At 45.0% G+C, this 21,776-nt stretch overlaps 1 protein-coding gene and 1 long non-coding RNA gene across 7 annotated transcripts in view; one reads left to right on the top strand and one right to left on the bottom strand.

Annotated features, from left to right (window-relative positions):
* Positions 1 to 21,776, bottom strand: part of BCAT1 (branched chain amino acid transaminase 1) — a 101,314-nt gene that overhangs the window by 64,366 nt on the left and 15,172 nt on the right. For 4 of the 6 annotated variants that reach the window (XM_045830147.1, XM_045830144.1, XM_045830148.1 and 1 more), the window contains one exon: positions 1,166 to 1,237. In XM_045830147.1, the coding sequence (XP_045686103.1) occupies positions 1,166 to 1,237 (72 nt within the window). Of the gene's footprint in view, positions 1 to 1,165; positions 1,238 to 1,314; positions 1,529 to 2,285; positions 2,398 to 21,776 lie in introns of those variants that run through there. The other 2 variants (XM_045830146.1, XM_045830145.1) reach the window with 2 other exon arrangements.
* LOC123813105 lies at positions 17,036 to 19,781 on the top strand. Its single transcript, XR_006784643.1, has 3 exons — positions 17,036 to 17,166; positions 18,179 to 18,400; positions 19,715 to 19,781. It is a non-coding gene; the product is annotated as an uncharacterized LOC123813105 (long non-coding RNA).

Genomic DNA, 21,776 nt, shown 5'->3' with positions numbered 1-21,776 from the left:
GCTACAAGGTTATAAAGGATATTCTCTGTAAAGGACCACTAATAATATGGACAAATAGGATCCACATACTCACTTTTGTGAAGAAATTAGTATATTCTATTGTGTTTTGATTTTTAAAAAATCCTGAGTGCAGGGACCTTATCTTGACTATATCTTTGGATTTCCAATGCCTAACAAGTCACTGGTACACAGTAAAAGCTGGAGGGGGTAGTTGTAAAACATGGGTCAAATTTCACTCCCTCTCTGAACCCTGCCAGACATGAGATCATCAGGACACTCTGTGCTGTGGATGACCACTGGCAGTGCCTGAAACAGGCAGCAGGAGGGCAGAACCAGGCATAAAAAGCAGCAGCAAAAAACCTTGGTGGTTGGGGAGGGAAGGAGGAGGCGGAGGTGGAGGTGATGATGACTACAGAGAAAATAATACCTTACATTTGTATTTTTATTGGTTTCAAAGTACTTTTACATGACTCTTTTTCAGTTGTTCCTCATTATTCTTCTGTGAAGCATGAGATTTAATACATAAAACCATAATTCATTGGGAAAAGAAGAAAATTTTACTGTAAGATATTAGGTGCTGCTTAAAGAGAAAAATCACAAACTTAACTTTTTGCACAAATGGAGTGAGGGTTATACAGTCAGATAAACCTTTAGGTAAATATTCATTAATTGATAACTTTCCAATGAATATTAATAATTTATGAAATACTATAAGCAATTATTAACTGCTAGGTAGTTTTAGATGTGATGTATATACTCCTGCTCCCTAAATTATTTTTTAAAGGCATAGCAACATATCAAACTACTATAGCTGTGGCCAGTGTTGCTCAGTTGGTTGGAGTGTCCTCCTATAAACCAAAAGGTTGTAGGTTTGATTCCTGGTCAGGGCACATGCCTAGGTGGCAGGTTCAGTCCCTGGTCGGGATCCAAGCACAGAAAAGAGGTAACTCATCCACGTTTCTCTCTCACATCAATGTTTCTCTCCTCTCTCTTCCTCCCTTCCCCTCTCTCTCTAAAACCAATAAGCATGTCCTCCGAGTGAGGATTTAAAAGCAAAACAAAAAAACTACTGTATAACCAGCACAGTGAAAATTGCCCCAAATGTCAACAAGAAATGAATTTCCTTAGTTGAATTGTTTGACTTAATCTCTGGCACATAATTTACCTTTAAAGTTCTCATAACCGCATTTGATCCTGCTTCTCTGGCACATTCTTCCAAGCATCCATTATTGCAGTCCTTAAAGAGGAATGAAATCCATTAATTAAGTAAAACCAGGTGGGTACCAGGGGCCTGGGGTAAGCAATATCACTCACCATCACAATCGTGCTCTGCTGCAGTACCCAAGCAAACAGGAAAAGGAGGCTGGAACACCCAGGCATAGCCCCACAGGAAAAGGTCCTGAGAGTGATGTCCCTCACTTCCCACCCTGCCCCAGGTCGTGACTGTTTTTGTCTTCCACCGCTGGCTTGTGCAGGCTGCTTAAAATCCAGGTTAGCCCTACAGAGCCACGGTTCACTAGCAAAGAACAAGAAGGCAATTGTCTCCCTTATATCTGAGCAAATAGTCTAGTCCAGGGTTTTAAGCCATTTATAGAAAAATCTCCAGGGTGCGCTCAGCCTCGTGGTCTTGTCAATCTCCGGCATACAATAGCGAGCCTGGAAAAGGGATGGGGAGGAGAGTGAATCATGTTCTCCCTGGGCAGGGTCCTCCCATGCAGGCGCAGGGACACCAAACACCAGAGGCCAAAGACAAAACTTCATGGAATTGGGGGTAATTTAAAAGACACTTAAGGACAGAAAGGGAGAATGGCAAATTGGAGAAAGATGCAGACCTTAAAATTTTTTTAATACAGCCTAATTTGCTAAGTAACTGCAGGAGAGAGGGGAAAAAGGGATCCAAGGAAGCAGAAGGCTGCGGGCAAAATATTTTGGGGTGGCAAAGGCAGGTAGGATGTTGCTGTCAGTTCTGGCAGCCCAGAAATCCCGCTCCCACCCCCTTCCCCAAAGCGGTTTCCATGGCGACTCTCACGTCCCTGGGTGGGGGTGCTCTCAGTGCTAGCGGCACATCTCTGCTGGGTTTTAGACTTGGCCGGCGGGGGCCTATCTGAGGCGGAGTTCACAGGCTAGGACCCTAGATTTTGGGCAGGGCTGTGGTAAGAGGAGATATCTCGGTGGAGGCAGAATGTTGCAGGCAAGGGCGGCAATGCGCCTAGCCAGGCCCCGCGCACTTAGGAGACTCGGACTCTAATCCACCCCCCTTCCTCAAACTCCCGGGCTCAAGGTACCTGGCGGGAGAGGGCCGCGGCAGCGCTGGGCAGGCTGGCCATGGAGAGGCTGCGGGAGCTCCGGACTGCAGAGAACGGCTGCGGCAGCACGCAGAGCGCGGCTGGATGCGAAAGGGAGCGGCACTGACCGCAGGGAGTCTGCCGCCACCGCCCCTGACCCAACGCAGGGCGAGAGGCAGGAAACCGCGCATCCTCTCACGCAGCCCCTCCACCCTCCTGGTCCCTCTTGAGTCGGGAAAACCAAAGCCCTAGTCCCTGCCACCAGATGTCTCGGGCTGGGGCACAAGAGTGTGTGCCACCAGCGGCCACCTTTCTGAGTGCAGGCAGTACCCCATTCTGATACCCTCCTCACCCCCGCGGAGAGTTGCAGCCCTGCTTGGGCAGTTGTGCGTGGGGTCTTGTCTACCACCGGCGGCCATGTGCAAACTAAGTCGCATTGTAACTCGGCGTTGCAGGACCACTAGGCTCACGTTCCCTAAGAGCTGTTTTCTACCCACAGACCTTGATGCCACTTGGATCCACCTCTTCATCATTTTCAGACAAAATAGATCATCAACGACTCCCAATGAAACTGCCTTGACAGTTTGCTGATACAGGCTTGGAATAGCACCATTTAGAAGCTGGGCTGGAAAAGGGATGTTTGAAATACTACTGGAATGGAGAAAAGAAGAATCGTAATACCTGTTGAAAGGACAAAGCCAGCCCCATTTGCTACTGCGGCACCATTGCTGAGCAGGCCTGTGACCTTGTGAAGCATGACTGCCATTTTATTCTTCTGAGCTTGTCCCCAGCACTGGAAATTACTGGAACAAGAACAGAACCTCGCTCTACAGCCACAGGCAGAAGATAACGTTGGAACAAACTGCAGCATCCATGCCCCACACAATAGCTATGCCCCCACCATTTTTAATCCAATTGTAACCCAAAGAAAGTTCCCAGCCCCCACCCCTCAAGTCTGGTGCATCTCTCCACACCATACCCCTCTCCTTTCTCAGACAGTGAATAAAAATTTTATTCTCTACACTTTCTTCTCTTTGTAAATTCCTTCACAGCCAGTGTCACCGACCACCTTAACTTTTTGGTGGCCTGTACAGGAACATTCTCTATTTCTCCCTCTCCTCCAGCCTCCTGAGACTTGGGACTAGAGGAGTAGTGGGCAGTGGAAGCTGGACCTGGGCTGACCCCCTAACCCTGTCTCTGTGAGGTTTGGAGAGAGGATTCTAATCCTTCTCCATCTCTCCGGACTCTGGGGACAGCCTCCTTCTCGCCCATCTTAATGGCCAGCGATTGGTAGGTCTCCCTGAATCTTGGGACAAAAACTCCTATTGAAGGTGATAGCTTATATATACCCTTGTCACTTTGTAAACCCCAGTACTGAGTCTATCACTTTCACAGGGTTTCAGCTGGGAGGGATGCTTCCAACCATCTCCCTGCTGGTTCAGTCGGCTCTCGGGGCCCAGAGATGCCTGGCTCTGAGGCAGAACCTGTGTTCAGTCTGCCCTCAGGTTCGAGGATGCTCAGCTCTGGCCACAGACCTCTGGGCCTTTTGAGTTGGGGGTGCCCTTCTCAAACCTCGCCTCACCTCCAGTTGTTCTCATCCCTGAGATATCCTTCCCTTTTCTTTTTTGTAGTTTCACCATGGACAATATTGAAATACCCCACCCAAGGAATCCCCATTGGGTTAGGTATGGAAGAACGCGAAGGCTTCCGACCTCAAACCCAAGCGCTTGATTTTCTATTGCAACACAGCCCGGCCTCAATACAAACTGCCTGACCAGGAAGTCTGGCCCATGAATGAATCTCTTAACTATAATATTATCCTCCAACTTGACTTGTACTGTCACTGCTCTGAGAAATGGTCTGAGGTTCCTTACATTCAGGCCTTTTTCAAATTCTCACCATCCTGATCTCCGAACTTCCTGTCACGTGTTCTTATTGCACCAACTTCCCTTCCTCCTCCATCTTCCCAAGATTCGGAAGACCTCTTCTCTCTGCACCCCCTCCTCCATATCCCCCGTCACATGACTCTTCATCACCCTTTCTATCTGCTCTCCCTACTCCTCAGACCTCTATCCCTGCTGCCTCTTCTGATTGGGCTTCTCCTGGCCATACCAGTTCAAGCCATCTCTTTCAGAAGCCTCCTAAGCCTGTGACCCAGTTCCCTCTCCAGGAGGTTGCTGGATTAGAGGGCATTATTCCTTTTCAATGTCAGACCTCTCCCAAATTGAGGTCAGACTTGGCAGTTTTTTGGCAAACCCAGCTAAGTTTACAAAGCAGTTTGAGTATCTCACTCTGTCCTATGACCTCTCCTGGAGAGATATTCATATTATCTTTGCTACATGTACCAATTTGGAAGGAGAGGCTGTATTTGGCCCAAGGGACAGGAGTATGGGGATGACCTAAATCAGAGGCAGCCTAATACTTATGCCCCTGGCACCACTGCCATCCCTGACCAGGACGCCAACTGGGATGCCGAAGTAAGTCCTCTGACCATAGTAAACGGGATCACATGCTCTCCTGCCGCACAGAGGAGATGAAGCCGGCCACTACTGAGCTTGTTAACTCACAAGGTCATAGGTCTGCTAGGCAAATGGAGCCACAAAAGCAACGGCTTTTAAATAAGAAGTGGTAAATTAGGCTGACTTGAACTGGGGAAAGGAGGAGGGCAGTTTATTCTGGGTAAAAGCAGTTAAATCTGGTCTGTTTTAGAATTGATTTTATACCATCCTAAAAATAATATAGCTATAATTTTATCAGAAAACAATATCCCCTTCCTCCTGCCCCAACCCTCCTTCATACAATGAACAGAAAAGCCTCTTTTACTGGGGTGGAGTCCCAAGCTACAAAGACCATGCGGCCAGGCAGGCCTCATCAAGGAATGTCCCCAGAAACCCAGTCTCTCTTTTTTTAAAATCCTCACCCACAGGACCAGACTAATGATTTTAGAGAGGGAGGTAAGAAGGGAGGGAAAGAGAGAGTAGGAGAGAAACATCTATCGGTTGCCTCTCAAATGCTACTGCCCCAGACCAGGGAATGGAACCAGCAACTACCGCATGTTTTGGACTATAAAACATGCTCTCCCCACCCCTCCCTGCCCCAATGTGGGAGGAATAATGGTTGTTAATGCTGCTGTTGAGTTCTGTTTACATTTACATTGGTGAAATATTATGTTATTAAATATTTTCCCACATTTTTTGCTTCAAAATTTTTTTCCTGTTTTCCTCCTCTAAAACCTAGGTGTGTCTTATGGTCTGAAAAATACAGGTGAGTATGTGCCCTGGCCTGGACTGGAACCCACAGCCTCTTGGTGCATGGGACGACATTCAGCCAGCTGAGCCACCCAGCCAGGGCTGGGGTCTGTTTCTAAAGAAATTTAAAATCAAATTTTAAAATTAAAAAATACAGACTTAGTAAACTAAGGCCAGGTTAAAAGCCTAGCCATGTAGCTCAGCCAGTTAAAGCGTCATCCCAATATGCCAAGGTTGCAGGTTCTATGCCCAGTCAGGAAACATAGAAGAATCAACCAATGGATGCATAAGTAAGTGGAAGAATACAATTGATGTTTCTCTCTCTCTCTCCTTCTCAATAATAAATAAATAAAGACTGAGTAAACTCTAGAATAAAGACTGAGTAAACTCTAGAGCTTCCAGTTTGAGACTCCTGCCCAAAGCTTAAGAATAAGAAACCCTTAGTTGAAGAATTATAAACAACTTTTTTGCATTCAAGAGGTTGGTGTAAATGTCCCCACCAGGCATTCATTCAGAGCCTGTTATTGTTTTAAAGGCAGCCACAACCACACAACTTCAGTCTTCTTGTTATTTTAAAGATTACCTGTAAATCCACCCTTTTCAGTGAAGAAAGCATATAGAATACAAGAATGGTGCTACGGAAGAGTGACCGCAGCGCCACCTCTGCCTTTCAGAGCCCAACTCTGTGCAAGTGCCGTCTCTATTAACTGCTCCTGCTTCCTCCCGCTTCAAGGGACTCTAGTTTGACTTTCGTCCAATTATTCTGTCTAAACACTTTTAGGTTCCTAATAGCCTTCATTTTGCTCAACCCAATGGTTTTGCATCCTGTGCATTTTCAGGGCTGCATCTGTATGCTGATGACTTAAGTATACACTTTTTCATTCTATCTCTTTCCTGAGCAGTAAGTACTCAACAGGGTAAAAGACAAAAATCTATCTAAAATATTTTGATGTGTATTGCATTTTGACTGCGCTGGACTAGGTGCTGGGGTGCAGTGGGAGCCCATGTCCACCCCATCACCATAAACTGCCTCTGCCCCAGGAGAAAAAATGCTGCTTATGTTAAAAAGTGTTAACTAATCTCACAGAGGTAAAATTGCAAATGTAACAAGTGCCACCTGTGCTTTAAGAGCCTCTAATAATGGGATGTAACAGCCTTAGAAAGGTCTCAAAAGGCTGTCCAGCAAGGGATTTTTTTTAATTGAATGTGTTGGGTTGACACTGATTAACAAAATTATAAGGGTTTGTGGTGCAAGATTCTGCAACACATCATTTATACACTGTATTGTGTGCTCACCACCCCAAGGCAAGTCTCTGCCCATCACCATTAGTTCCCCATATACCCTCCTACACCTTCCTCCAGCCCCTAACCGCCCCTCCTGGCAGGCAATCACCACACTGCTTGCAGTCTATTGCCATGAGTTTTTTCTCTTTTTTTCTTTTGTGCTCCTTCCCTTCCCCCTTCACAGCTGTCATACTGCTCTTCCAGCAAGGGATTCTAAAGCATCTGGAGGATTAAAGAAAATTATTATAAGAAGGGGTAAAGAACATCCAGAATGTAAATGAGTTCCAGGCCAGAAGGACATCCCTGAGAAGGGAAGGCACCTGGTGATTGCAAGGGTCTGAAAGAAAGCCAGGCCTGGGTTAGAGACAAGCAAGGGGTGCTCAGTCCAAGGTGAGACTGGGAGGGCAGGCAAGGGGGCAAACATGTAGTGTCTTAATAGAGAGAGAGAGAGTTAAAGAATAAGGTCCCCCCACAAAAAGTTAAAAGCATGACTGTGCCCTCTGGAGTCTCCAAACACTGTAACCAAAAGTAGGCCCAGCTGCCCGCCACTACAAAACTCAATACTTGAGAGGCAGGTGCTGATGTAAAGGAAAGTGGTTTATTTTCAGGTGCAGGCAACCTGGAGGATGGGGGACTCACGTCTTAAAACCTATCTCCTGGGAAGATGGGGGCTTCATGTCTCAAAGCCCATCTCCACCTCCACCTCTTAGTAGAGACAGATATTTTTTATAAGGAGGGAGAGGGAAATGGAACAAAGAGATCAAGGGAGTGGGGTGAGAAGTTCTCTACGTGCAGACGAGCACAGTCTATTCTGATAAGGCAAGTGATGGTCCGGTGTGCGTCATCCTGGTGTAGTCAGTCTGGCTTCACGCCACCCTGGTTTTACCTCATCCCGGCTTCATGGATGAAGGTCAGCAAATCTCCTGGAGCTGGGGTGCTTGAAGAACAGAATCTGTATCTTTTTAAACTAGTTCCTAGGATTCTTATACAAATGTGCTCTTCAACTATAAGCTGCATATTAGTCAGAGTCAGCATTTACAGAAACAATGTCAAATGGTACAGAAAAAATGTCAAAAGAATGGTGGGGTGGGTTACAATTCCCCACCAGTATATTTCCCACTATTACACAGCCACTTCTCTCCCTCACAGCCGCCCCTCTCCCCTGGAGACGGTCTCCCAGGCGGGCCCCCCTGCCATGCTCCCTTCTTGCCGCATCTGATATATCCTTCAGGCTGTAATCAGAATATTCACTTAAAAAAACTTTTTCTAAACCAGTCTCTCCCCACCTCAAAACCAGAATAATATCTGCTGGTGTTGGGAACCACCCTGTCTGGTTTCAGAAGCTGTATCCCCCGCCCCACCAAGGTTAAGGCTGAGTGAGTGACCTTCGGACCAAAAGCCACTAAGGAGACAAAGCTTATCTCCCTGGCAGGGGCACCACTTCTGCTCCTTTTTCTTCATGAATGGCCCCCAATGCTCGATCGGTTAGCCAATGACGGGTAAGATTCCCCAAGGGGGGAATGACCTAAGACAGGCACAATCACATGGAGGCTCTCAGGGAAGGACTTGGGGGGCTATGGAAAAAGGGGGTGATGGACCCTCACCCCTTTGCTTTGACAAAGCCTGAGTCCTCCTTCTGTCTGCAAGAAGTCTCCTAATCTCTTGGCTGCCTTACTTCCCCTGCCTGACTTAAGCCTGAAACAATGACAGAGGGTGGTGCAGTCCTTTGCTAGAAAGGGCGGGTTCTCAGGGTGATCAGGCCTAAGAAAGAATACATAAAATCCTGTGAAACCTGCTTTGCTAAGAATGCTCTTAATTAAACGGTAAGGGTCCGAGCAGGAAACGAGTTTGCTTCCCAAAGTTTTGCAGACCTTTAGCTAACAGACCCTGACTCAGAATAGTCCCTCCTAGTTCTTTGTATGCTATCTATTGTTTGATCCTTACTACCTGACAATGATTAATGAGCTTTATCTGTATTCCTATGCAAAATGAACCCAATAAAAGCCCATTGAGGAAAAGGCTCCTGGCCCTCCTCCTTTGAGAGATTGGCCACCTTTCCTCCCCAAGCAGATCATGTCTTGGTAGACTTTGTTCTCATCCATGGTAGGGCCGGGGATGGGGGGGTGGGGGGAGCCTTTGGGTGGAGCCCCCCCACATGCTGGTGGTTCAGGAAGTTATAGGCATTTTGAGTAAACATCTCTTATCTAGTACTCAAAAGCACCCCTTCTACCACCACCACAACATGCCACAGGCTCTATTTTATCCGTTTGCAGAGGCCGGCTAAATTTCCCAAGATCATATACCTATAGGTCAAGTGAGTTTTACCACAAGGTTGGTAATCCTGCCCACAATTCCAATGGCTCCGATTATGATTGTGCACCCCTATCAGTAAAAATCTGAGCATGTATAACATTGTATTTTCCAAAGATCAGATTGTATTTTCCAAGGATAACTGCAGCCTTGCCTTTCATTGCAAATGCTCTTCTGCTCAACCCCATCATGAAGCGGAGTTTATTTTCCCCGCCCTTTTGAGTGTGGGTGGGCCCTGTGACTTTTCTGACCAGTAGAATTCGGCAGAAGTGTAAGAGGGATGCTGTACCAATTCTAGACGCACACTTTTAACCGACCTGGTAGCTTTTACTCTTGAGAGCTCTTGGGTCTTCCCCATTCGGAACCCAGCCACCTGCTGTAGGAAGCCCAAGGCCCATGCAGAGACCACATGCAGGCTCACCAATCAGCAGTCCCGGATAAGCTCCCAGCCGACATGTGGCATCAACTGCTAACCCATGAATTGTCTGTCTTGAACACTTAGTCCAGTTAAGCTTTCAGATGACCGAAACCATGTGCTAGACCCCAGGCTAAAACCACCCAGCTGAGCCCAGAGAGACTGCTTATACAGCAATGTAACCAGAATGGCATGCCAGCCTAACATGTTTATTTAGTTATTTATGAAGATAACCTGTAGCTCAGTGGATTTGAGCATGGGCTGCGAACCAAAGCATCGCAGGTTCAATTCCCAGTCAGGGCACATGCCTGGGTTGCAGGCCACGGCCCCCAGCAACCGCACATTGATGTTTCTTTCTCTCTCTCTCTCTCTTTCTCCCTCCCTTCCCTCTCTAAATATAAATAAATAAAATCTTTAAAACAAAAAAGAAAATCTAAACTTGTTTTTTAAGAAAAGAATATAACCTAATACATGAGTCAAACACAAAAAATAGGACTAAAACAGATGAGATAAACATGAAATAATTAGCATTTTAAAATATTTTTCTAATTATGATTGTTTTCTTGTACCATCCTTTGCTAAAGGTCCAATATAAACAAGGGCTAAGTAATCATAAATGATAATAGATAAAAAGGCCTTTTCTTTTTAAGACTTTATTTATTTTCAGAGCAGGGGAAGGGAAAGAAAAGGAGAGAGAGAAATACATGGATCAGCAACCTTTCGGTGTGCAGGCTGGCACTCAATCCACTGAGCCACACCAGCCAGGGAGATATGAATGCCTTTTGAACAGTCTTGTGATGATCCCAAAATCCCGCGGCCCACTGTTTGCCAGCTCTGACCGAATCACTGATATTTTTATCTCAGAACATATGGATAACGGAGCACTCGTAATAAGGCGTGGAAAAGTAGCCCTGGCCAGTGTGGCTCAATTGGCTGGAGCGCGTCCCTTAACCGTGAGGCAGTAGGTTTGACCCCCAGTCTCGACACGCAGCATCCCCTGTCCAGGCGTGAACGGGAGGCGACAGATCTTGCACCGATGTTTTTCTCTCACCCTTCCTCTGTCTCTAACCAGCAATGAAAAACTGTCTTTGGGTGAGGTGAGAGTTAAGAAAAGAAAGAAACAAGGAAAAATACTAACTCTTTTTGTTCTTGTTTTCTGCTTTTTCCATGATGAATATTTTCTTTATTCTGGTTTTATGCTGCAAATTTTGTTTGCAGAAATCTTTTAAAGCCACTTGTTTCTTCTGCCAGGATTATTAACTAACACGGGATGGCACAAGCTGTAAATCTCCTTAACCGGGCTCCCTTAATCACAATCACAGTTCACTAAGCGGGTGCACACACACAGTCCACAGTGACCCCTCCGCGCAGTGAGGCCCGCTGCCCCTCCCCCTCGGAGTCACCGACTCGGAGACGCGGCTCGGAGACGCGGCTCCGAGTCTGTGACAGTGTGATAATGGGACCGGACAGGCGGGAAGCGCCCGTGTCAGCCCATGTGAGTTCAGTATAAGTACGATTTAACTTTTTCCTACACGTCGTAGAAAACATAAATATACATAATTAATGCTTCTGACACCCCGTGTCTCTGTTACACATCCCAGGTGCGCATGCTCCACCTTGAAACTACTGGGCTCGAAGTGCGAACTCCTGAGCTCAGTCTGTAGGGCTCTGCGTGTGGTGGAGCTGCCTGTCTGTCCGGACTTGCTCTTGTTTTGTCTCTCCATTCCTTCCCCATCCTCATTTGAACTCCCCGTTTCCTTCACACACAAAGGAAATGGCTACCCATGCAAGTGCCTGTGTCATTTCAAGGTACCCTGAAAAGGGGGGACAGGTGGCCAGGGAAACAGGTGATTAGAAACTTCATCTCATGTTTGGAAACAACTCAGGGTATGGTTTTGCTTTTGACAGAAATAGAGTCACACATCATCTTCTAAGAGGGAGAAACTAATCCTAACGAAATGAGGTTTGTTTCTTTAAAATCCAAGGTATTGTGCCCAGGATGGCTTCGGAGAATAATTTGTTTTACACCAGAACAGAAGTAGCTGCACTGCTTTCAAGAGTGCAGGTTTTTAATAAGTACATGGCAAATAGAGAAAATCAAGAAGTAGTTGATGATGGACAATGAACAAAAGGAAAATTACATATTTTCAAAAGCTGTAATCTTTGGGGGAAAGTTACAGTGCTTTTCCTGTGTGAGTGTAATGTTTGTTCAAGAAAATATAAAATACCACCCTTTCTTAGACATGTCCCTTTTTCTCTGTCCAAAGTAAACCGGGCACTTACCACCTCCTCCTCTCCGAGATCATTCCAAGTATGGGGCAGAGACACAGACAGGATGAAAAAGCCCATCAAGCTTCCTCACGGTGAAAATGCCAAGGGCACACCTCCTGTATTTGCCATTCCTGGCATGCCTTTTATGCACCTCGAATACTGGAATATTCATATGAAACAATGAAGCAGGGAGCCATACCACATGTCACCTGGATGAATAAGGGCTCCTCACCAGGTCTGATGATTTACAGACCACAGTCGAGGGGATGACAAGGCCAGCAAAATTTGTCTTGCTCCTGCTGCCTCCATCATTAACAGAGACTGAATGGTGGGTACCGCCACACACACCAAAACTTCCGGTTTCAGGTGTCGTCTTCCACTGGAGTGGGAGCATCCAGTGCCAAAGAGATAAAGGCATGAGGCCTGATAAATGGGTCTGTGGTGGCTTGATTAGAAGAGGTTTAACTGATGCAATAATCTGACCTCCCTTTCTTTAGCCCTGGTGGTTCTGCAGCTTGCTGGACAATTTAGAGTGAATGAAAAAAAAATGCTTTTCCTTTGTAGAGTGGGAGAGACGAGCGTTGTGAAAACAGAGGTGGGAAAAGGGTACTGGCGAGAGACTTCCTCCTACTGTAGGCAAGACTCGGGAAAGACTTAGAGAAAGGTGGAGAACCTGGAAGCGAACTGACTTCCTAACACCTGTGGAAGTTGTGCAGGTCAAAGACACTAGTTTAACCCGCCGAGTACTAGAACAGTTATGACACCCGGTGGTTGCCCTACTGGTTGATGTGCCAGTCCCCTCCTGCCTGGGCAGTAACTTTATTGTCTGGGATTTCCAGTGCTTAGGACACAGTCATGCACTCCACGTCCCTTCCTCCCTTCTGTGACTTTCAGCCTGTGGAAAATGCCATGGGTACTTACGCTACAGACTTCCCAGTGCACAGCAAAGGAAAGCGTGAAGAAAAGCGAAGGGAGTTGCTATAACAAAACAGGCTGGGCACCTTCTAGACAACAAACATTTAGTTCTCCCAGTTCCGGAGGCTGGAGCCTGATGCCAACAGGGCTAAGTGAAGGCCCTCTTTAGGGTTGCAGACTTTCTGTTGTGTCCTCAGGTGGTGAAAGGGGCAGGGGATCTCTCTGGAGCCTCTTTCAGAAGGCACAATCCTACCGCTGAGGGGCTGGGAACCTCCCAGAGGCCCCGTGTCCTCATATCATCGCATCTGGGGGTTAGGATTCAAATGTGAAGTGTAACCACAAAAAAAAAACCTCCCTGATTATTTCATGTTTGTTAGGTGATGAAATTAACACACACACACACACACACACACACACACACACACACACTTTAGTGAAAGAACCAGGGGTTTTTATAAGCTGGTATGTGAACCTGTTTTCTTCAAATGAAACATCCAAGACTCGATAGTTCACTTATTTGAGCAGACGACAGTCTTAGTCTGACAAAGACACAAGCGTGCACACACACAGATACAAGATGTTCTTTATATGAACATGCTCCAGAATAACAACCACCCTCCAGCACACGTATCCACATCAGGCCCTCAATTCTACACACACTTCATACTCATAACACCACCCATAAGGCAGATATATTATTATCATAAACCCCATCTGGCGGATGAGCAAACTGGCCTCAGTGCTCACCACTGTGATTTATTACAAACACAGAAGGACACAGCAGAGGGAATCAGCAGAGGGAAAGGGCAAAGGAACAAAATGCAGAAGAAACCAGATATAAGCTTCCAGGGTCCTCTCTCTGCAGTTACACAGGATGCACTTCATTCCTCCTCCACCATGTTACAACACGTGAAATGTTGTCTACCATGGAAGCTCCTTAGAAGCTCATTGCTAAGCTTTCTATTTGGGGGTTGGTCCAGTGGCACCCTCTACCTAGCAGATACCGAAATTTCAGGTGCTCAAGGACAAGAGCAGGTGTTCCACAGAAACCACATTGCTTATGTAAATCAGGGGTGTCAAACTCATTTTCACTGGGGGCCACAACAGCCTCTCAGTTGCCCTCAAAGGGCCAAATGTAATTTTAGGTGTATAAATGTAACCACTCCTTAACTAGGGGCAAGGAGCTCGGCGCTGCAGCCAGGTAGAAACAAGGTGCAGGGCCGGATAAAACAAAGTGGAAGCCGGATTCAGCCTGCAGGCCTTGTGTTTGCCACCTGTGATGTAAATAGATAGGTACAGTGAGCCACTCTTACCAGGGGCTTGTGGAAACCCTCTAGAAATCACAATGCCCAGACACCAGCCAAGGGCCAGCCTTGCAAGTAGATCTTTTCAAGTCTGCCAGTCTCAGGCCTACTTTGTTCATTCGCCTTCTGCACAGGAGGAAACTGAGAGGATGCACCGCGCTGGGCTCAGTCTATCAGAAGCAGTGCTAGTGGCTAGAAATGCCTGGGGCCCCGTGGGGTCCCCCTGACATCTCTTTTTTCTAAACCCATGTTACAGCTGGACCAGCCTTTACGGTTCTGAATAAGGTTTGCAGGACATCCTTCAGCAATAACCTTCATGAAACTTTGAAGAAAAAAAGAGTTTATCACTTAGAGGCTATGGAAACTTTGAAGAAAAAAAAATTTATCACTTATAAGTTTGTCATATATAGGCCCCCGTAGGATAAGAGTTTATCACATGAGAGGGCCCATAGTGAGGTCACTGGAGGGGCCTGTGTGGAGAGAGAGAGCAAGCACTAGGGATGCCACTTTTATTGGGGTCAAAAATGCAGGCCTAGGGTTTCATGGGTTCACTCTTAATTGAAGAATTTAAAACAGAGAGTGGGAATTTAGAGTTTGGGAAAAGAGAAAAACAGAAAGACAGGTAGTCCAAATGGTCAGTTATCAAAATCGACCAAGATCTTTTAAAACAAAGGAGACTCAGTGGGAGAAAGGTGGCCTGGATTTTTATCTAGTCCTGGGACTGGCAATGTGTACATTGGAAACAGCCTTCCTAGAAGAGGGTGCCCCTTTGAAAGGATGCCTCAGCAATCAAAGCTGAAGTCAGGTGCCTGCCTTACAACAAGAACAAACTATCATGGCTTATGCTACAGAGGCCTTGATCAGCAGTGGAGAAGCAGAAGGTAGGGGCTGCCATTAAGGACAAGGGTATTTAAGTACGGTATTTACCACGTAACTGCACTTAAGTCAATTAAGGACCACATACAGAATGGCTGCATATGATGTTCTCAGGAGATTATAATGGAGCTGAAAAACTTTCATAGACCAGTGATGAGGTAACCATCATAATGTGAAACACATTACACAAATACTGCTGTTACAATTGCCTACAGTATTCAGTACAGTAACATGCTTTTTGGGTTTGTAGCCTAAGGGCTGTAGGAAAACAGAGCTTGTTACCTCCCAAAAAGGTCTCTTTAGCATAAGGATTATTTGGGCTGCTGAATTTCAAGAAACAGCAGACATGGGAGAAGCTCTGAAAATTTTTGATCAGCAGATAAAAAAGTACTAGGAAAATTGCCTGCCAGATGCAACTCTTATCTGATTAATCTTTTTCCCAACCCCCTCACCTACCCTTTCTTCTCCTTATAAAAAGGTCTACTTGACATGAGGTATTAAGATGGTTTTTGAGGGCACATCACCCACCATCTCTTCAGATCTCTGGCATCTGAATAAAGTACCCCAAAAGATTCAATCCTTGTCTCTACTTCTTGGTTCTGGTAGTGACACGTAGCTTAAATGCCAACTTTTCTGGTTTCAGGCGTATAACAGTGAAACAACCAGAAAAGGAGCAAACATATGCAGAGAGCTTTCTATAGGCTTCTTATTGGCTCATTCTTAAATATAAATGGATTGATGTAAAGTACAGCATAGGGAATATAGCAATATTGTAATAACCATGTATGGTACCATGTGGGTACTTGAAAAATCAGGGAGATCACTTTGTCAAGTATATGATTGTCTAACCACCATGCTGTATACCTAAAACTAATACAAAATAATATAAACTGAAAAATAAAACTTTGTGTGTGTGTGTGTGTGTGTGTGTATATGTGTGTTTATATATATATATATAACTTTGTATACACACACACACGGAAACTGAAACTGAAAAATAAATTTTGTATATATGTGTGTGTGTATATATATATACACACACACATATATATCTCAACACAAGTCACCAGATATTTGAGGAAAGGCCCCTAAATGAAATGTACCCCCCAAAATTAAGCAGAAACAAAAAAGAGGCATGGGGGAGGGACAATGCAAAGAACAGGAAAAAAAGAGTTTTAATTATAATTACTTATCAGAAATATAGGTTTTAATTGTGCTTTGTTCAGAAATATAGGGAAGATATTTTATCCATAAAACAAGAACATGACAATTTTAAAAAGAATTTTAAAAGCTCTTACAAAATGAAGACTAACATTTTAAATACAAGAAAAGGTTGTAATATAACATAGGTAAAAATCTTCCCCCAGAGACAGGCTAGTAAGCCAGGACAAGTGAAATAATGAAACTAAGATGTGTAGTTCCGCTGTGAAGCAGTTTACAGTCATTTAGTAAATTGCAAAATCCTATCATCCCTAACCAAGGACATTAAGAGCAAATAGTTTACACTTCTCTTCTGCAACCAGAGGGTAAATAGTTTAAGTCACGCTACCCAGGGAAATAGATAATAAAAATCCAATTACTGCCATTTGTGCCAACCACGCCCAAGGAAGGATAAAGTCAGAGGAATAAATCTCAAGTTGGGGGCAGCCGCATTAAGCTGATGACTATTCTACTGGGATCCTTCCCTAAACTCCCAGCCTTAAAAACCTCAAGACAAGGACTTCTCTGGAGCATGCCCTCGCCTTTCCCTTCTCCCTCTTCTTCCTTCCTGGCACTTTCACCTTTGCCTTAATGTCCCCTAGGCTCTGCGGGCCCTTCTTTTGCTTCTGTAACTTGTTTCCTGAGCCTACACAGCACAGCCGGATCACTTCTACTACTTCTGTCACTTTCTAAACAAACTTTCTCTTATCAGGTTCTTGGCTCTGAGTCCTTCCTTTGCTGAACTCAAGAACCGAGGTTCACTTTCACCTCTAGAACCAAGGTCCAATTTTGCTGCCAACACCCCAACTGTTAGTGAGGGTGAGAATGGCACCAGGTGTTATTGATAGAATGATGGGGTCAGACCAGACCTTGGTTCAGTAACCTTAGTAGTTGAGTTCTGGCTAGGAAAGAATTTAGAGCCAAGACTCGAACTCTAACAGACTTCTTTATTTGGGAAGTCACAGAGGTAGAAGTCAGTGGCAGAAGAAACAGGCTCAGTAGAAAAGTTACAGAGGCAAAAGAAGAGCCCTTGGACCTTAGGAGAGGAAAAGGTGAAGGTAACTTGCCTGAGGGGAAGGAGAGAGGGAGGGGAAAGGTAGATGTGCTCCCTGGAGGGAGAATCTGCTGAGTCCTCTGTCTTAAAAGTTTTTAAGGGTCGAGATCTTGGGGAGGTTCCGCTGGAGGAACTCAATAGAATATCCATCAGCTTTCCAAGGGGGTCTTTTCAGGGTCACAGTCTCCAGTGATTGGTCAGCACCAGGGCAGGGGATGATTAGTGCAGCTGGTCACAGTATTGATGGCCTTGCTTGTCTGGTTTTGCTGCTTTTCTGGGCCTGGGGCTGAAATAAAACTGAGACTTATCTCCCGGGAGGAAAGGTCAGGTGGCCTGTATGACCAGTGACAGGAAAAGTCAGGGAATCCAAACTGCATGACCAGTGATGTGCTAGGAGAGGAAAGTTTGCCCTGGGGGCGAGGCCCTTGTTTTCCCAGTTTTGCCTGTTTCTAGCCACCCAGGGCCTTCGGACTTGGTGACCTTCTGCACCTGCCCCATCATCCTTGCTCTGCTCATGTGTGCCAACCACATACCCAGAAAATTGAGCACAGTGACAGAAAAATTTTTTAAATTATAGGATCAATCAAGTAAGTCTAACATGAAGCTAATGGGAGTTTAAGGTGGAAAAAAAAAAAACCCCACAGGGAAACAAAAGGGGAAGAAATTGCCAAAGATATATAACCAGGAAATTCCCTCGGGTGAATAACTAAGGACTTACGTTGCCAACAAATTTCCAAATACTAGCAATAAAGTGAAATCCTGAATGTGTCGAGAAAGAACAGAAAACAGGTTACATGTAAAAAGGATCGGAAACAAGAGTGCTTGCTCTTGGGCTTCTCATTAGTGACACAGAGGAAACTGGAAAACAATAAAGCAATTCCTTTAAAATTCTGGTGCAAAATCTTTTCAACCTAGAAAACTAGTTGCGATTAAATATCAACCTAGTGTGACAGAACAATAGTATTTCGGGCATGCAAGGAATCAAAATATTTACTTCTCATGCACTCTTTATTTAGCAACTACTGCAGGATATGCTTCACACAGATGAGGAAGTAAACTGAGGAGGAGGAAGCCACAAGACTCTGAAATCTGGACACCTAACAAAGAGAGAGGATGATGGGTGGCAAGGAGAAGTCTTAGAAAGACAATTGTGCAGCTGGTCTGGAAAGAAACCAGAACAGATTGGAGCAAAAACAAGGAAGGCAGTAGAAAAAAAGAATACAGAAAAACAAAAAAAGGTAAATGGGCACATTTGACCTATGCAAAATTATGTTGCGAGGCTACCTATCAGATATTTGGGAAGCATTCACAACAAATACATAGCAAAGTAAGCAAATGGAAGAAAATAATGCAATAATTAACTAAGAAGAGCAAAATGCTATGTAAGAAAAAAACGTAAACATTGTGTATTACGTGGCTCAGCAGTGACTTCTAAAAATGTAGTTCCTTCCACCCTGCGCCAAGCTCGCCAGGGACATTCCACTGCACTTGGAGTGAAATTATGTGTCCCAGCTCCTGTGATCTTTCCCTTTACTCACTAAAGCCCTGGAAGTCTCACTTGCCGCTTCCTACAAATGGGACACTACCTGTGAGGTTCTTTTTGTTTTGGTCTGGGGTTTTCCGGTGGTAGTCAGGGCTTAAGTTTACCTTCCCTGTGAAGCTTTCCCTGACTAGCCAATATGAATTACCCGCTTTCCCTCAGCTCTGCCACTATAACATTTTACTTCATATCATTTTATTTTCTTCTTGTTGTACTGCTAACTGAAATAGTTTGTCACTACAGTCATGCATCACTAAACGACGAGGGTACATTCTGAGAAATGCAAGAGGTGATCTCGTTCTGTGACCTCACCGAGTGAACTTACACAAACCTAGACGGTACAGCCCACTGCACTCCTGACTTCCCTCTGCCCTTCTCAGTTCTTGGCTGACGCATCCTGCAGTCCGTCGTGACCAAAACATCATTATGTAGCACATGACTCACTGAAAATAAAAGTAAACTGTAACAACACTAATTAACAATGACGTAGTACTTATTTGGACCAGGCACTATTCTTTACATTTGTTATTTTATTTACTCCTCACAGCATTCCTATAAGTTAAGTATTATTATTACCAACAATTTATAAATAAGGAAACTAAGGCATGTTAAATAACTTGCTGGAGGTTACTCGAGAGCAAAGCTGGGATTCACACCCTGCCTTCTGGCCTCAGTTTGTTCTAACAACCACCATGTGTCACGGCCTTTCCCTGCAAGTGACACGAGAACAGAGACTTTACCCCCTCTTCATTCTCACAGCCTCAATGTCTTTAAGCAGTCACTGCAGTTTACACAGTGAGTACTCTACAAGTATTTGCTTGGTAAATGCATTCCAGTGATCTGAGGTAATCATCCTGAGAGAAATGAAAAGGAATAAATATTTGTTCTCCTTTGCTATTAGATGTACCACTTAATGCATCTCAGATTTGTCTACATTTCTGCACGAGCTGCTCTGGTTCCTCTGGTTATACAATCTCTCGATGAAGATATTTCTGTCTTTTATATACTTCAGGTCATTTTGCTGCATCAGCACTTGTCCAGTATCCAGTGGCTGGAGGATATGATGGTCTATCGCAAAGGTAAAATGATTATAATGCTGATTTCCCATGGACCAAGTAGATCCAATGAGTTTCTTAAAGAACATCCAGAAGACTTATTGATGGAGTGGTGTTGGAAAGAGCAGAAAGCTACAGACCACTCCTCATTGAATCTTTAGTCCAGGGGGAAATACAGAGTGAACAGATGCAGAAAATGATGATCTGTTCCCAAGGACAAGAAGACACATTCGAGAGGGGGTTTAGATGGTCAGAGAACTCTAAAGGAGTGATGCCATATGTTTCTGTTTATGGATTCCACACCATTACCAACCCACTAGTCCAAGCACCATCATCTTCCTTGCATCCTACAACAGCCTCCTACCTCAAACCATGTTGGGAACCACCCTGACTGGTATCAGGAGCTGAAACCCCCACCTAGGCTAAGGCTAAGGGAACGCCCTTGGAACCATAAGCCAGCAAGGAGACAAAAGCTTATCTCCATGGCAGGAATGCTGCTTCTGCTGCTTTATTCATGACTGAACCCCAAAAAGCTTGGTCGGTTAGCCAAAGACGGGTAAGATTCCCCAAGGGGGGAACGACCTAAGACAGGCACGATCAGTTTGGGGGCCCCCCAAAAGAAGCACTTGGGGGACTGCAGCAAAAGGGGGTGATGGACCCTCGCTCCTCGGCTTTGACATAGCCTGAGTCCTCATCGTCTGGGAGAAAATCTCCTTGTCTCTCGGTTGCCTTAGTTCCCTTGCTGCACCTAAGCCTGAAACAATGACAGGGTGGTGCAGCTCTGTGCTGAAAAGGGCAGATTCCCCGGGTGATCAGGCCTAAGAAAGAACATGTAAATTACTGTGAAACCTTCTTTGTTTAGAATGCTCTCAGTTGAATGAGAAGGGTCTTAGGAGGAAGTTAGTTTGTTCCTCAAAGTCTTACAGCTCTTTGACCCCAACTCAAAATAGACCGGCAGAGTTCTTTGTTTTCTATGGTTCCTTACTTCCCCTAATGAGTACTGTACTTTACCTGAATTATTATGCAAAATGAGCCCAATAAAAGCAGGTATGGACAGTAAATCAGCATGCTCCTCACTAGAAGGGGTGGCCATTTCGTCCCTACTTCCCCACAGAAACTAGTTTGTCTCTGTGCATGTTTTTTCTCGCGTGTTTATCGTCGAGCCATCCGCAGCGTTCCATGATCACTGCTGGCCGGTAACCCACGCAACAAAACCATACACAGCTTGCCCTTGGCTTTCACACCAGATCATGCTTTTCTAATGATGAGTTCCCTAATTTCAGCATCTTTTATAGTCTAGAGAGTCTGGTAATTTCCAAATCATCTAATCCTGGTTCCTTTTTTTCTTAACAGTTCCTTCCTCAATTTATCGATTTTCTTTTGCATTTTACTATAACTAGCAAACAGAAACCAGGATGCACCTTCAATATTTTGCTTGGACAACTCAGCTAAGTATCCATTTTCACCACTTATAAGTTCTGCCTTCCACATACCTGTAATGCATCGTCCCACTGAGCTTTCCTCTGCTGTGTAACAAGGATCCCCTTTCCTCTGGTTTCCATAAGCATGTCCCTCAATTCCTTTTGTGCCCTTATCAGCAGCACTTTTAGCATCCATATTCTACTAACAGTATGTGACTCTTCCAATATTCTGTAAAAAGAGTCTATGCAGTTTTTTTACTGTGTTCCTCACTTCTTCTGAGTACTCACCAGCAGCATCTTTAATTTCCATATTTTTACCAACATTGTTTAAGACAAGCTAGGCTTTACCTATCAAGCTCCTTAAAATTTTTCTATCCTCTGCCCAGTGCCCAATTCAAAGCCACTCCACCTTTTGAGGTATTTGTTACAGCGACATTCCATTTCTGGGTACCAAAATCGTACATGAGCTTCTTATTGTTGCTGTAACAAATTACTGCAAATTCCACGGCTTGAAGGAACAGAAATGTATCACTTTATAGTGTTGGAGGTCAGAAGTTCTACATCAAGGTGTCAGCAGGGTTACATTCCTTCTGGAGGC

The sequence above is a fragment of the Phyllostomus hastatus genome, unplaced genomic scaffold (assembly GCF_019186645.2).
Source record: "Phyllostomus hastatus isolate PE091 unplaced genomic scaffold, TTU_PhHast_1.1 phas_scaffold_93, whole genome shotgun sequence".
In the NCBI taxonomy this organism is placed as follows: Eukaryota; Metazoa; Chordata; class Mammalia; order Chiroptera; family Phyllostomidae; genus Phyllostomus; species Phyllostomus hastatus.
The sequence above is the reverse complement of the archived record's forward strand: the minus strand, read 5'-3'. Positions and strand labels throughout refer to the sequence as shown.